The 16874-nt window shown below is 42.1% G+C and overlaps 1 protein-coding gene across 1 annotated transcript in view; it reads right to left on the bottom strand.

Moving 5' to 3' along the window:
- The window catches only part of PLCL1 (phospholipase C like 1 (inactive)), a 172497-nt gene extending 157751 nt beyond the window's left edge, over positions 1-14746 (bottom strand). Inside the window, exon 1 of the mRNA XM_085553405.1 lies at positions 11112-14746. Within this exon, the coding sequence (XP_085409531.1) occupies positions 11112-11357 (246 nt within the window). The 5' untranslated portion in view covers positions 11358-14746. The remainder of the gene's footprint in view (positions 1-11111) is intronic.
- Positions 14747-16874: the final 2128 nt, after the last annotated feature.

Genomic DNA, 16874 nt, shown 5'->3' with positions numbered 1-16874 from the left:
AAAAATGTAATTCCTTTACTACTGCCATATTTGTCACTCATGAAGATCAGCATCTGTTCCTGGTGCCAAGAGGTCTGCTATAACCTTCTTCTGTAATCTGAATACACTACAGATCAAGTCCTACATTGAAGCGACAACTCTAAAGAATATTACCTGAAGTCTCAGATATACAACCCCTCCACGCAGCCAGTTCTGATGGCACAAGAGAGTTCTCTGTACTAGAGTTTGCTACGGCAGCACAACATAGCGTGCAACTCGTTCAGGCAATGAACACAGCAGCTTTCTGCAGAAACTTCCAGCTCAGACTGAAAGTAAGCATAGCAAGTTTCAAGCAAACCCACCGCACTGTGAAGGCGACACTTGTTCTTTCACATTCCCTGATTCTTCTGGCACTCATTTGAGAGGAACCTTTCCATCTTACAAGAAAAGGGACCTTGAAAATATCCATACACAACCTTAGGTCAGTGAAGAGCCATTACAAATCATTATACAGATAACCTATTATACCACCTTTAATTTGAGCTAACTCTTGATAAGCTTGTTTAAAATTAATGCTGGTCTATATACAAAGCCCCTTTCAAAAATCCTTTTTAAATAAACCATGGTAACTTGTAATTACAGTAGGCCAAAAAGAATAAGAGATAACTCCTAAAAAGAACTTGCAATGTTGCCAAGTTATTTGGCAGTGAAAACCATGCTTTGCCTTCTTCTACATACGCCTCTGCTCCAACACTCAATTAAAATAGTCTTTCTTCTTTGAAAATAATGTGTATTTTGCAATAAATTATGAAGTTTTGCTCCTAGGTTCACTAAAGGAAACAAGATAACCATTTCCCACTGATACAACTGTGCAATACTGCAGAATTTAGCCTAAAAAGTCAAGGTAATGTTCTGTAAATTTCAATAGGCATGCCAAGCATATGATAAATAGATAGATGGTGCTGCATTAAAGAACAACAATCTGAGGGATGCCCAATTTGGTCTGGTCATGTTCAACACAACCCATCATTATTACAATTTCACATGTAATGCCATTCCCAACTCACTTATTGCCATTGTAACAGCTTATTCACAACCTGTTCTTTACTGGTCTAGCAGTGTCAAGTCAGTACTCTCATGGTTTGGTTAGCGAAGAAATTATAGCCATGCCCAAGCAGAACTCACACAGCTAGCTCAATAAATAGTGCAGTTTATTAGGAAGAGATTGCATGTTCTTTTGAATTGTCAGTGATAATTAATTGTCTGCTAAGCATGAGAGGTCCAATTCAAAGCACGTGCCAAGAAAGAAGAATAATTCAGCCTAGTTATAACTGAGCTAATTTATAAAACCAACTCTATGGGGACCACAAAGTTTCCTGGAGAAGCACTCTCCATAGCCATCTGTGCAATCCTTACCCAGTAGGCATCCCTAGCAGGGCTGAGAAGAGATGTCCAGCCTCTACTCACGTAGAGGTGGTAACACCTTAGAGGCAGGTAGCTTTTGGGAGGGGGGTACGTATTATACAGAGCGCATAATAAGCAAAGTTCACTAAAGGACATATTTATTTTTGTCAACAAGGGTAGCAGGTGAGCAGTTTGGTACCACCAAGACTCCATCCCAGAACTGTTTTTCTAAAATCCAGTACATCAAGTACTCCTGATGTTGCTGACATGTAAGTTTACCTGGGAAACTGTTATGGACCACAAAACTTGGCCTGAATATCTCCACTCTGCTCCACTTCCCATGCCATTTAATGGCACACTGGCTGCATTCTGCTCTTGTACCCCTGTGAACAGTCTGTACCTTCATTTCCAGTGAGCAATGCTATACCTTAATCAATTATTCCACAGACAGATGGGAAGATAATGAAGCAAGCAAGTGAAACCATGTTCTTTTAAATATACAGGTTATCTAGACCTGTAAACACATCACTGTTTCTGTTAAATGGTATTTGGAGAACTGTACAATATGTGCTCCTGGCTGCAAAATGCCACAACACAAGTCAGAGACATTCTGCAATCCATGAGTGGGTGTACAGAGAGGTAAACAAAGTAAATGGCATTTCAAATGCAATAAAGACTTCTGGATTATACCACTTATGTGATTTAGCTGAGGTATATCTTGTTTGGGTCATGTCTTGTGCCTCACAACTATTCAAGCAAGAAAGGAAACGCTGCCACCTTTTACGTGAGAAAGCTCATCTTTCCTCTCCCAGTGAATGGAACACTGTGCCTACACTGTTCCTTTCAAATCCTCAAATTTCTAAAAGGATGCCAAAAGCACTCGCAGTAGGATGGAGCTTCATTTATTCGCAATGAGAGCCAAGCATCTTTGGAGAATTTAAAAGCTGGTCTGAAGGAAGTTCACAATTCCCCTATAGCAGAGAACTGATGCATACAAGGCAGACACCAGCTGCAAGGCAGTTTTCTTAAGCCACAAAATATACTGTCCTTTCCTATTTGGAAGTAAAGCTACTATGGGATCAGAGCATACTCTTAAGACTGGGGGGTTTTACTTCACAGACCGCAAATCCCAATTACCTGAAAAGCTGCAGCAAAAAAATCGCTCTTCTGCAGATGTCCTGGGCACTGCCCATAGCCCTGCAGCTTTCTGGCACCTCCTCTCTTCAGCATTGCTTCGCCATCTTACTACCTAATGTGATCCTCTTCATTCCTCCCTTGGTCTCATCTCTTTCTGTTAAATGAGGCCATCCATCCAGCACCAGACCACATCCAAATCTGAGTCCAGACGTTTACCCTCAGAAAAGGAAAGTCTTCAGAAAAAGGGACAGTTCTTTTTAGTCAAACTCCAGCAGCCACAGGATTCCATCAGAAGTACTTATAAGTCAGCATTTCACAGCACAGGAGATATAGTTATGGTGAAAGACACTTGTTGTCTTTTGACTGACCAAAGCAGGTGAAGTTATTAACCACATCTCATCGGATTAACCATTTTTCCTATTCCTCCAAGCTTTCCACCTGCTCCCAACACACATCCTCCAAGCCAGGCAGATGAGCACATACAAAACATGCTGCTTCACTACATCACTTTGGCTCTCCCAAGCCCAAATTTTTTACTTACATCGCTTTTCTACTGCTGAAAATCAGCTTCTACAGAAAGGCAACTTTTTCTTTTTAACCAGTCCAAAAACTAAGTCTTCAAAATCAAGAAGCATTGCTGAAGGGCACACTCCTACTTGATGACCAAAGGACACCAGGAAAACATTTGGCAGCTGATGAAATAGCTCTAATTTCATCTCAGCAGAATTTGGATCAGTCCCTTGAAATGAGCGACTTGTTTACAAAGGTGTAAAGAGGGAAAAAAAAAGCATGGAACATAAAGAGAATTGTAATAGGCAGTCAGCACACAACACAACGGCACTGCAAAGCAAGTAACTTCCAGCAAGTGCATTGTTTAAATCATTTCTATGTTGTTTATCTCTGCTCTAATAACAAGTTATTCTTCTGTTTCTACTAGGAGCAACTGTTATCTGGAAACGACCCCCTAAAACCCATCCCTTATCAGTTGTCCAGGTTTAAACCAATACACTTCTGCCATAAGAACGTAATACAGCTTAAAAGCAGGATCACCAGAAAAAATTAACTACATTGCAAAGTTTTTAAGAACCTGAATAATAAAACTTCAAAATAACTTAGTTTTGTGATTGGATATTTGTATTGCAGATTAGCCCAACCCACCTTCCATTAATAGCAGCGGGAAAACTGCCTGGTTTCATAGACTGCAGAAGCTGCCCATACCCAAAATCTGCATCGCTTTAGGGTGCAAGTGCCATAACAAATCACCACACTGAAAAAAAATCCCAAGCTATATATATACAGCATGACTTGCATTTTCAAATCAAAGCAGCACAACCAATTTCACAGAACATTAGAAAGCTGCACTTCTTTTGGGCTGCAGCCACATTTACCAGCACAGACCCATACTAAGCAGAGAACCAAGGCTCAGGGGTTACAGAGCAAAGCCGACTCCAGCAGAACTCCTGCTGAAAGCTGCGCAGCTTCCAGGCACTGTGTGGGACAAAGCTCTGTCTGCTGCAGGAAGCTCTGCATTTACCAAGTCTTTTTCATTAGTTTAATCAATTTCAATTGCTATTTTTTAAGCCAGTGCTCACAAATGTTTTCACTTAAGTATTTATATCAGGTACCCTGGAGGTGTGTCATATTCCAGCAGAGGACAGTTCTTTTATTAAACTATTATGTTTGTTAAATTAACTCAATGAAGCTTCTACATAATCTCATTTGGAAGAAAAAGGAGAGATCTTACAGTAATTCACTCATAGTGCTTTCCCCTATAGCTCCCGACTTTAGCAGTCTCTTTAGCTCAGCAAAGCACAGCTTCCAACCAGATATTTATGAAAATAGTTATAAAATTAAACCATAAGAACAAAGAAAACCAAGTTGTATGGCTCTTCCAAATGAAGGTACAGCTTCTAAAGAAATACAACGCTAGCATCCCAAAGTCATCTAGCATTTACAATGAGCTGCCTATACCCTGTTTTGCAAGCATCTAAAGAGTAAACTTCAGTTAAAAAACAGCAATGCTTACACTTTCATTCGCATGCAATAACAGGCTAAGACTGCCTACTCCCTGACAGCCTCCCCCCCCAGCACTCATTTGTATGACACTTATTCCCATTTTTTGAACTTCACTGGAGCTTCTAAGAGTTCGATCCACTGTTAGACATGCATGTCACAATATTACCTGACATGTAATACCCTGAATTATTAATCACATTAAATGGTTTTGGAACAGGAACACTGGGTCTCAGTTTACCTCCAGATGATCACTGAAGTTAGAGCATGTACACAGCCTTAATGGTCACAACTTTCAATGTAATAAACAAATGGGTTAGTAATGAGTTAAGACTAACAGAAGTCATCACAGTCACGTCAGTAATTTAAACGTATTTCAGGAAGGGACTCAATAACCATGCAAACTGTAAATTCCTGAAATAAAACTCCCCCACAAACAGCAGTCCACATAAGTAGGCTTCAAACCCATAAAGGCTTATGATACAATAAGATTAAAGAACAGTGCTTCAACGCTAAATGCATCAACAAGCACAAAGACAGGTCTTCAGAACTTCCCAGCATCTAGTACACGTATTTAACCTTTCACAGAAGGTAACTTCTTAACCAAGCCTAGGTAGTTTCTAAACCACAATGCATGTCAGAACCTCCAAGTTGTACTAACTAGAAGAAAAATAAACAAGCTAGAATGTAAATGCCTAAATATTTCTATTAATGATCATTCCCCATTCCCTAATAAAATTATGAAGACACTACCAAAAATTACACCTACCAGGTGCATCCTGGAAATAGAAAAATATGCTAATTAGGTTTATGAGCAGGAGCAGCTGAATGTTTCTTTGCCACAGAGGATGCCTTACTGGCTCTACAGTAATTGCTTCCATTTTTTACATTAGCAGCAGGGAAGGACAGAAAAAAATATACCATTAACTGAAATAAAACATATCTGTTGCAGATGCAGTTGATCTCAGTGGAGCTACAAAATGAATACAATATTATTATAAGGATCCACATCTCAACACAGATATGAACACTTGGTTTTATTAACTGCTGCCAAGCATATTTGCCAAACAACACAAAGCATTTCTCTGCTGCTGCCCTACCCATCAGGCCCATCACTCCAACAGAACATTATTTCTGAACAGTTTATTAAGTACTCCTGTCTTTGGGTACACAATAAACAGGTTGATTTCTTTTTGAAATATCACCAACCTCATCAACAGAAAGGAATCACCAGCTTGAGAAAAGGTCACCTTTAGAAACTTACAATGAAAGGCATTCAGATAATGTTGACTGTTAGGACACTGCATGGAAAGACACCACAAACATTGTGCCATTACTACCTATATTTAATGAGCCTATATACTAACATCACATTCTTTATTGAACCGACTGACAAGAAAGCTGCTCGGTAGTTAGCGCTCAACTCGATAGAGAAGTTTGCCTTGGATGGTTTTTATTTCTCAACTCCTGATCCAAGTCTTACCTTGCTCCTATTCAAGTGAATGTAAAGGCTCTCATTGCTTTCTAAGATAATTCTAGTCAGGCCCCCAACTCTCTTCGAGCAGAAGTTAATCTAGAGAACTTGTGTGTAACAATGTCTGCAAATCACAATTATGGTACCATGTGGAAAATGTGACCACTGGAAATGAAATAAGTGAAAACACAAATGACTCCGAAATGCAAAATAAAGAAATCTTTGCCTATTCATCACAGGCTGACTTGGGTACAAGGTAGATATCAAAAGGCTCCATAACAAGTGTAAGAGACCTTGAGCATGCACTACCAAAAATACGTGTAAGAACTTATCTGACAAAGGATAGATACATTAAAAGCTAAAAGTGCATAAGAAGCTAGGAGAGCCACCAGGTTAGCTTTAGTACTTCCAAGTACTGGAAGGCCACAATGAGGTCTTCTCAGAGCCTTCTGTTCTCCAATCTAAACAAGCCCAGATCCCTCAACACAGCCCTCTGGTCATCCTAGTGGCCCTACTCTAGACCCATGTTCTCCCTGTACTGGGGACCCCAGACCTGGATGCAGCACTACAGATGGGGCCTCACAAGAGCTGAAATTGTTTCATTTCAAAGGAAAAAGCAGGGGTCAGGCCCCAGTTTGAAATGCTCACAGTCCATTACCTTTGCAGTAAACGCAACAGTTCCACAGTACTGATAAATATGAACAATTATTCCACTTACTGGTTATAATTAATTTGACAAAAACAAGTCTGTAACCAGTTCAGTTTCTCTTCCAAACTGTTGGAAGTAGATGCTTATAAAAAAAAACAAAAAAACAGGAGTATACAGAATCCAGGTGCAGCATCATGACTACACACATTATTAAGACTACAGCTATGCCTTTGCATTCCAGAAAACCTCTCCAAGATGTTTTCTCTTTCTAAAGCTGATAAAAAAGATGTTCTGAATTATTAACAGAAAGTACTCTTTATTTCTGATCACTAGACTGGCAGTAATAGAAAACAGTCAGCTGGGTCGCTCAGTATTTCAGTTTTTCTTAGCCAAGGAATACTGGGTTAGATAAAGGTCAGTCCAGGTTGGTATCCCAGCTACAGGACAGCATGCATGTGGAGGCACATAACAACGTACAAAGTGATCAATCCTCCACTGCAGCGCCCCTTACTCAACAGCTGGTAGTTCAGGGACTCTGTAAGCCAGATGCTCCTGGTGCTTTGTGAAGCTCTCCTCCATCAATTTGTCATTTTGAACCTGCATGAACCCATTTACATGTGTGACTGACACAGCTTTCTGTGGCTGTTATGAGCGTGATTTAATTACACGCTGCATCAGGCAATATTTTTTAAACTTGTTGCTATTTAACTATTATTGGGTTTCCCATAATACTTCTCCTGTGAGGAAAAAAGAAAATAAGAATACTTCCCTGTTTCTCTTTGCACAGTGTTTGGAGATACGCTTAACATCTAAAATACCAACCTTTAATTGCCTTTTTCCCAACTGACCTAAGGAACTTCTCACTTCGTAGCAGTCTTTCTGTGGTTAGGCACATCATTCTTGCTCTTCTCTTTAACTTTTCAAGCTCTATTGCCTTCTCTACAGTGTTGTCTACCTATTTTTCACTTTCTCCAAAGTACCTATGAACATGCTGAGGAAAGCAACTGCATTAAAAGCACAACTGGCCTGTCAGCCAATTAATCAACCATAGTAAATCCTAGATAGCTATAGCTTTAGATTATTAAGCAGCAGGTATCTAAACGTAACCTTACACAGCAAAAAGCAAAGCAATAGTTACTGCAGAATCATTAAAGTCCTGAAAATTCCAGTTTTCTGAAGAGGAAAAAAAAAAGCTAGATAGTCATGTAGCACAGAAAGACGCATCATGTCCTTGAAACACAAATTCTGTCATTACACTTCAGAACACAAGCTCAAAGAAACTAAGCCTGGTATTTTTTTTTGTCTTAAGTATATTAAAGTTAAATAAAGTCATCAGGGTCAATACAACTTCTTGAAAGAAATTTACCTTCACTTCAAGGTAAAGGTTTCTCAGCTCTAACGTGACTTAAGTTCATGTCTGGTCACCCAGCTCCTACCTCAAACTTCCTTCATGGGCACAGCCTACTGTTATCATACTGAGCTGCGTTATCTGCTACAGTACCTTTAGACAAAGATCAGGAAGAAGAAATGCGTGGTCCTGAAAATACCTGTTGCAGGCAAACAGAGCAGAAAGAGAGCCTGATAAGCACTGACTAGAAATACCATAGATGAAAAGTTACAAAATATTTCAGCAGGCATTACATAACAAATTGCACAGCCTTCCTACCCATTTATTAAAGTGCCCATGCGTGGCAATGTCAAAAGAAACATGCTAGAAGGAAAACACCAGTTGACTCTGCCTGGAACTCTGCACAGAAAAGGTAGCAAAATTTCACATGTAAAGGAGGTATCCTCCTATTCTTTGGCTTCTTGTTTTCTGCCCTAAAAGTGGCTACAATTAACATTTTATTTGCAAACAAAGGGCTCACAAAGACCAAAAAAATAAAATCAATATGGAAACACTTGAAAAATGATCTATCCCAGGCGTGCAGTCCATGTTTAGGTTTTCTGGAGAATGGGGCTGGCTCTATCCTGCCCTTCCTCTCCTTCCATCTCCCAACTATTACTGCTTCTTTCAACCTCCTCACAGCAAACATCCGTTCCTGCTCCAGTTCTGTGGTAGCACTACTTACTCCCTTCTTGCAATAAGGGGAAAAAAGAAGAAAAAGACAACTAATGCACACATAATAGGGACATTTTTTAAAGCACAAGAGCAGCTACAGTTGTTTCTCATGAATGCTGCTTCAAGTTTACCTCAAGCTGCAAAACTGTGAACATAAGCCAAGTAAAATGGGAATAAAACATTCCAGCTACATTTTGTTCTTTCCCTATGACTTCTCTTGCTTCTGAGGCCAAATATAGAGCAGTTGAATACACCAAATCTATAATGGTTTATATTTTACTAATATATGCCAAATGCAATTTGCTGCAAGAAGTTTTTAAAGCAAGTTGCTGTTCAGCCCTTTGTGCTTAAATATCCCATGGACACCAAAACCCTCCAATGCGAGCAACAGCAGCTTGCACTGGAATTGGGCTCTCCAATGCTAAACAACAAACTTGTGAGGCTCAGAAAGACTGATGGGTGAAAAGGTACCAGAAATGTATTTTGATCATCTAACCCCACCTTCAGAAACAAGAGAGTAGAGCACAAGTGTCCAGTTCAAGCAGAACAAAGACTTGCTCTGGCTGCTTCCACTGCTTTCTGAAGCCCATGTTTCCCGCTGATAAGATCAGTCTACGGAAAGCAGTGGAATATACTCTGGCTACAGACTGTATAGACCACTGAGACAACCTTGCTGGGAAAAGCAGCATGCTCAAATGGAGCCTCAACATAATAATGCCTTAGAGATGAGTAGCCTGCAAGTTCAAACACCTGCTTTCAAACACTACCATGCCATTTAATTTAATCAATAACCCAAACAATTAATGTTAGGATAAATTATTCATGATCAGATATGACTTTATTTGGTTCTTGGTATTCCTAACAAACCAGACCCCTACAGTGATGGTCCACATTGGGTTTAAGTACAGCACCCTCTGTCCCAAAGCTTCCCATACAGCAAAGCTCCTCTCTGTAACATAGGAGCCAAGATTCATCACTCATCCCCTTTGGCCATTATTTCACTAGGCTAAGCAAAACACTCTCTGTAGTTTTTGGTCCCTTCTGAGCCTATCCTGGTTACTGTGACTTCCACCTGTTCCAGTTTGGATGCACAATTCCTAAGCACAGGAAATAGATTCTATCCAACATTTCAGATGCTGTTACCAGTTCCTCGCACAGCATTAATGCTTTGTGATCTGTCAGAAATAGCTCTGTCAATTAACACCACCCCAGGATGTATCTCAAGAAATTTTCTCCAGCTGGAAAACATATCACTTCGCTCAATAATACTGCTAAATGTCAACCTGTACTGAAAATGCCACTCTAACGTTACAACCTACCTTGCATTTGTGACATTTGTATGGCTGATAAACTGCAAAAAAAACATGTGTTCTTTTCTTTGTGCCCAAGACTGTGCATTTCCAGCTTTCAAACCCATCATACAGTCCTGGATTTCCAAACCACAGCACTTTCAGAACTTTGGTCCTGATTTAATAAGGCATTTACGGGTTGATGTAACTTCAGATTGGAAGCATTCAACATCATGCACACGGGATGCCCTTAGAAGACTAGAAGTCACACATGGCTAGACCTAAGGAGTTAGTACCTCAAGGTGGAACTTAAAAGGATCCTTAGGGTTCTTTCACCTTTAGCTATCTTGGTATCCTTGAACACTGAAGCTCTATAATGCACAAGCAATCCTTTTGTTTATCCATTCCTACTCGGAAGGGCTGAACTCAGAGCTAAGTATGCATTCTCCACTTCTGGCACAGCGCTTTCACACATTTAAACTAATGAATACTCATTTCCCAGTGCACCCAGCGATACCTTACAGTGCAAATCGCTACAACCTTACAGTGCAAATCGCTACAACCTTACAGTGCAAATCGCTACAACCTTACAGTGCAAATCGCTACAAGAGAATTCACACGTGAGCAAACGATGAATTAACTTCGCCCAGGAGGTTTCATTCACCACCTGCGTAGAAGCCAGCAACTCATCTATATACCAGCAAGGAGATTTCCACCTAATTGCAAACCACGTATTGCTAAAAATTAAAAGACAGAAGAAGCACCAGTAAGCACGGTCCGAAGGCCACTCTCCTCACCGGATTGTATGGCAGACAAAGGCTGTAATCCCACCGCTCGACCCGCTAATAGCACACACGGGCTGCAACGCGCGGTGCCTCTCGGCAGCAATTCACACCGCGCTGCTCTCCAAACACGCCTGCTGTTAACTTGTGACACTGCATATTTCGCCGCTCGGGAGCGACCCGTTCCGCCTCGGGCTCTTCCAGCAGCGTGCCGCGGCACAGCCCCGCCGCCAAGCACCAACCTCCAGCTCCCGGGGCGGCGGAGAGCAACGGGACCCTGCCCGGAGCGGCACCGTCCCGACCCGCGGCCGCCCTTCCTTACCTTGATGATGCTGCTCCGGCGAGGGGTGGCCTTGGCCGCCTCCAAGAGAGAAGAGTCAGGCTCGGGCGCAGCCGCCTGCCCCAGGCTGCCTCCGGGGAAGCGCTCTCCGGCACCGACGGCCGAAACGCCGCTGCGGCGCTCCCTCCTCCTGCCCGCCGCCTCCAGCTGCTCCTCCTCGGCACGGACGGCGGCGTCGGGAGGAGCCCTGCCTGCCGGCCGCTCCCTGCCGCCCGCAGCCTCTGCCATCGCCCCGCCGAACAGCGGCAACTTCTGCGGGGGACGCGGGAGGGGAGGGCGGAACCGCGTCCCGCAGCGCTCCGCTCAGCGTGCGGCGGGGCTGAAGCCGGTTCTCGGCGGAGCGGCCATGCCCGGGGCGGCCGGGGGGGATGCTCGGCTCGGCGTTGCGGAGCCGGGAGCGCAGGAAGTGCAGCCGCAGCCCCGCTCTGTTGTGACAGGAGCTCGGGCGTGCTGCGATGGGCGGCGCTGACGGACGGGGGGCCGCGCCACTCAGCACCGCCGAAGCCGCCCGCGGGTGCCCCGGCGACCAATAAAAGCAAGAAGGGGATGCGCCCACGGGCCGCCCGGAGGGCGACGGGGCGATGCGGGGCAGGTAGCGCTGCGGGACAGCGCGGTGCGGGGCCGTTCGTGTCTGTAGCTGTAAGGAGTGAACACGTGCGTGCAGCGGGATGGGCGGCCGAGTGCTGCAGCCACGCAAGGGGGGCTCACGCCGTGCCGGCAGCGGTTGCCGCAGTGGGAGTCGCGACAGGCAGCTCCGGGCACAACACAATGCGGTACAGCACGCAAAACCACCGCTGTGAAAGCACCTCGCGTAACGGTACCAGCAAACGAGAGGGAGAGCGATCGCCGCTCTGCGCTGCGAGAACCTCCGTCCGAAACACGCCGCGTTAGTTGCGGTCGCGGTGTTTCGCAGCAGAAGGGAGCGAGGCGAGAAGCTCCAGCCCCGGGACCGCCGCCGTCCCTTTGCAGCCGCGGCTCACACCGTTGTAGAGCCAACAGCACCACCCAGCGGGAACGTGGAGGCTGTCCTGCATGGATACTGTGTGAGTGAGGGGCTCGGAGGGCTGTGTGCCAACTGCGAGAGCTCAGGAAAGGACGGCAGGCATAACAAAGCAGTGCATAGGAAGGACGGCAGGCTTGCCCAGTCCTCACTACGTAAGCGAGGCTGGACCGGATAACAGTTACCAACTTAACAGAGATAAGAACCAGTGGAAAGTTTGCCTCTCTCTGATTCCAATAGCAGTTAGGGTTACATACTGAATATATACTTCATATCTCCATGTGTAAAATCACTGAACACCTATCAAGATTATGAAAGTATTCAACATATTCAACTTAAGATACACGAATTCAGGACTAAACAAAACTCCAATTACTTTTCCTTCATAAGGCCCCATTTAAATTCAAACTAAATAAAGTAAACATTAAAACAAGCCACAAAGCAAAAGTTGGATGGAAAGCACTACAATAACAGCAAAGCAGGATTCTCCAACAGCAACAAATGAGAACAAGCCCAAATTCAACAACTACAAAAACAAAAAACAAATAGCAACTTACCTCTAACATACAAAGGTCACAGGTATACAGCAAACTCCAGCAAAACACCCTCACCTCCACTGCCAGCCCTTAAATGAGATCTGGGGAGGTGTGAATCCTGGCTCCACCTCTTCTAGACACTCAGGTGCATTGCACTGCATTGCATGCACCTGAGCTCCCCTGGGTTGGCCCTGCCTTCCACCAGGTGCTCAATCACTGCTTCGGTCCATAACACATATAAATGTTTGTTTTCACTGAAAAAATGGGCTATGAAATAAGTAACTGTAGAAAAAAATAATAGTATATTAAAGAAACAGACTTTCTCTGGAGCACATTGTTTTTTGTGTGGGTTGGTTGTTAACGTAACAGGATGCACAGATAATCTCATAGTCTCTCCATAGAGTTTCTTACAGTCTGTGTTTTTCAGGGTTTTTTATGTTAAAGAAGTTCATCTAATATGATTTTCTTTTTTTATATTTCAAGACTGTATAGAATCTGCAATACAAGTATACGTTAAGATGAGTAAAAAGGAAGAGATAAAGATGTGTTTTTAGAAACAAATTCCATCTGGTTAAGAAAAACAAGGTGGTAGTTAAAAAACATCAAATAGAGGTATTTGAGCTTGTGAGTCAGTAAGTGCCTGTAATGTTTCTTTTTATGTTCTTTTTTCATACATTCAGCTTTGTTTGTAAGTCCATGCTATTGTTCCTCAGTGGGTGTGTTCTGTAATGTACAACAACTGAGGAGGCAGTCTTTTTGGAGCTTATATAAACCAGTAGTATCCACTAGAAAGAGTGTTTTGGGTAGCTCTTAAATGAAGTGTTCTGCTGGGAGTGTGAAAGTGGTACTTCTGTATCAACTGACCTTGACTGATGAAGTGTGAAAGCTGATGCCTTTTTTCCTGTCGGGAACATTCAATTAGCAAGACTGGAGAAGAGCAATAGGGTACAAGTTGTCATTTTTTCATCCACAATAATAGCAAATCATTGTTTGTTTTACATTTAATGAGTCCTTTACAAAGAAAGCTCCATGATAGGTAGTTCATAAAATAGTATGTTATAAAGTCTTATTATTGCATAAGGTTTCCTGGTATTGTTGCATCCCAAATAGGCAATTCTAAAACAAAATAGCACAGGAATGTTATAATTTATTCATTAAAAAATGTACTTGTTGCTAAGCTTCACTCAGTTGTTTGTAAGACAATTAGAACTCACGTTTTGCCTACAACATTACTATGAAGTCACTGAGCTGAAAAAGCAACAACAAAAACCAGACTGAGCCTGTATTTAGCAAATACAGTTAAAAGAAAATAATCTTTGATGTATAACTGTATGTCCTCAATGTCATTTGTTGTTGTTTTTTTTCCACCAAAATATTGTCATTTGATTCAGTGTCATTTTGGTGACTCTTGTTCATTCTTGTTCTCTACTTAGTTCTTTTTTTTTCAATCATATTTTTAAGTAGTATAAATATTATGTTGCCTCTAACTTAGAGAGAAGTGGAGCAGAAGGGTAAAAGCTCGCTTGATCTTGATTCTCAGTACAAATACAGACTGTGAAAACAGGGCCTCGCAATCATTTTGACAAGTGTTTATTCCTATTCTTATCTTCCAGGCCAGGTTCCCTTTCCTTCACATAAACAGAGTCAGAATGTGAGGCCTACACCTGTCTTCGCATTTTTGGGTGAACTGACTCAAGTTCAGATAGTTAACAAGTAATTGAAAATGAACAACATGCTGCTCCTTTGGGGAAACATTCTGATGCATTGTAAGACTTTATTCATTGGTGTAACTAGTAGAGGCTTGGTTATGTTTAGCTGCTAGTTCCTGAAGCATGGGGGAGGGAAGAAAAGGCATATTGTATACATCACTGTATATTATCTGGAGGATTTGGAAGAGTCTTTTAAATATCAGCTCATATTCAAGTCTGATGATAGATAATGTATGGGAACTGTTGAGTCACAGCCTGAACCACCGATTGAGCACCTGAGGAGAGCACGAGTCAGCCCTGGGAGCACAGGTGAAGGCAATCCAGCTGTGTGACTGGGAGAGGTGGAACATGGCTGCACCTCTGCTAGACTCCATTGAAGGGCTGACTGTTGCTGGGGAAGGATCTCTTTCTGAAGACTGCTCCCTTTGGAGCATTTATGTATGCCTACAACACATGTGAGATTTCATTTATCTTTGATTATCTCTTTCCGCTGCATTAATCTTTCTAATCACACAACCTGTAAAATACCATCCTAACCATGCCACTCTGCTGACTGTACATTTGTTGATAGTACACTTAATAATAATGGATTCTTTAAATGGTAGGCGGTAATTCCATTTAATAGTTACCGGTAACAGTCTTTTTCACAGAGGTCTTTTTAACTCCTGTGATTATTGCTTTTATTATTTCTTTGGCTGTAATACATGCATAGAAATCTAATTGTAGGTGATGCTACTGTTCAGGATATTTGAACTTGCTTGTTAACTGCTATGAACAATATCATCCATTTCTTCCTCTCTGTGGTAATTACCAACCAACAGGTGTAATTTCATGCCAGCATACTATTTAGCAGACAGTGCTTCATGTCCTTGCCACCTTAGTGGATGTATTCACTGTTAAAATGTGTGGCACTGTGGTTCCCAAGCACTTGCATGCATTTTATGGGGGGCTGTTTGGCTTATCATGAAGTGTGTGGCTGCTGGGGAAACAGTGTAAAATGCTATTTTTAGTCAGGAATTCTTTTTACTGATGAAAGCAGGCTTTCTGGTAATATCCAAATTAAAAAGCTCCCATTAACATCTGTAATTTTGCCACCTCAGAAGAAAATTGCTGGCATTGCCAGAAGTAACCACATTCATATTTACTTTGCAATTATAAGTTTTGGAGGCAATTTGTGAGTATATCAGGCATGGAATATGGGCTGTACTTCTGCCTGTTAATCAGACACTTTAATCACGTGCAGCCTGCACCACCAAAGAAGCCCAGCCCTCAGGAGAAAAGTCTGCTTGAGGAATTCTTTCATGCAGCTCTTGATAATGCCAAGGGAAAGCATTAAAGCTTATAGCAGGACTGGATGGTCTGACAACTACACCTCAGGCATTTTGGGTGAAGTTTATCCTAGTACACTCTGATGCACAGAATAGCTGCACAGTATAATAATTGTAGTCTTGAGGCATAACTTCTGTTTTAGTTTCAATAGAGATAAGGCAGTTTGTCTGCTCAGAAACTGCTTTGTAATGTGAACCAAGCAGATAGGTTAGGATGATTGGGGTATGTTTGCTCCAGAATTGGACTTCTCATCAAAACAAAAATATTAGGCCACTATTAACCCAAAGTACGTCAATGATAGAAGTGCAGTGCTTCTTTTGGATCTCCAGTGCTTAACTGGCTACCCAGGAAAAGAGTTTAAAGAGTTAAACTCACATCTGCCTCATTTCGAAGACATATTCAGTGAAAAACATGAAGGTGGTTTTTACCGGTGTTTTGGTCAGCTCCTAAACTGGCTTAAAATGGTGGTAGATGTGAGGGGAGAGGAAAGAGACAGGAACCCTATAGTCTGTGCATTCTTATGCTGGAACTGGTTAGGCAGACTTTGGCTCAGTCCTTGACACCACTTCTAAATACAAGCTTCCATTTGGCTCGGCGGATGGTTCTGAAGACTTCTGTCTCCCATGCATGCAAATTTGGTCCTTCTTAATTCATTAGGGAAGGACATCCCCAAGAAAAGAGAGAAGATGAAAATGTAATCTCAAAAGTAATTTACATTCCCCTAGTGTTAATTGAACAGGATTTTAACAAGATTGAAAATGCTTTCAATCAGATATGAAGTATATTTATTCTTTTAATGCAAATTTTCTTGTTTGCTACATGTCAGGAAAGAAGCTATTCTAAGGGCATGGAAAAGAACAGCTAATGACTAATCTATGTGAGCTTATTTTCCTGAAGTTTGGTGCTGTGGGAGTGCTAATGTGCTGAAGTTGAAAGTGTTGTTAACCACTGTTTGTCTACATCTCTGCTGAATCAGATTAAATAAGCTTGTAGTTAAAATCCATACAGTCTATACTGACTCCCACTGTAGCTTACAACATCATTAGCAAAAGTGAAGCATTTTGCAAATACTCACAAATGCAGTGGTTTACATTCAAATGCAGAAGAAAAGTGAAAATTCTGCCTCTGCTTAGCAAACTGACAATACACCATCATATGCTAAAAAGTACTG

The sequence above is a fragment of the Coturnix japonica genome, chromosome 7 (assembly GCF_054131305.1).
Source record: "Coturnix japonica strain WE chromosome 7, WE-NBRP24, whole genome shotgun sequence".
Lineage (NCBI taxonomy): Eukaryota > Metazoa > Chordata > Aves > Galliformes > Phasianidae > Coturnix > Coturnix japonica.
This window is presented reverse-complemented; position numbering and strand designations above follow the sequence as displayed.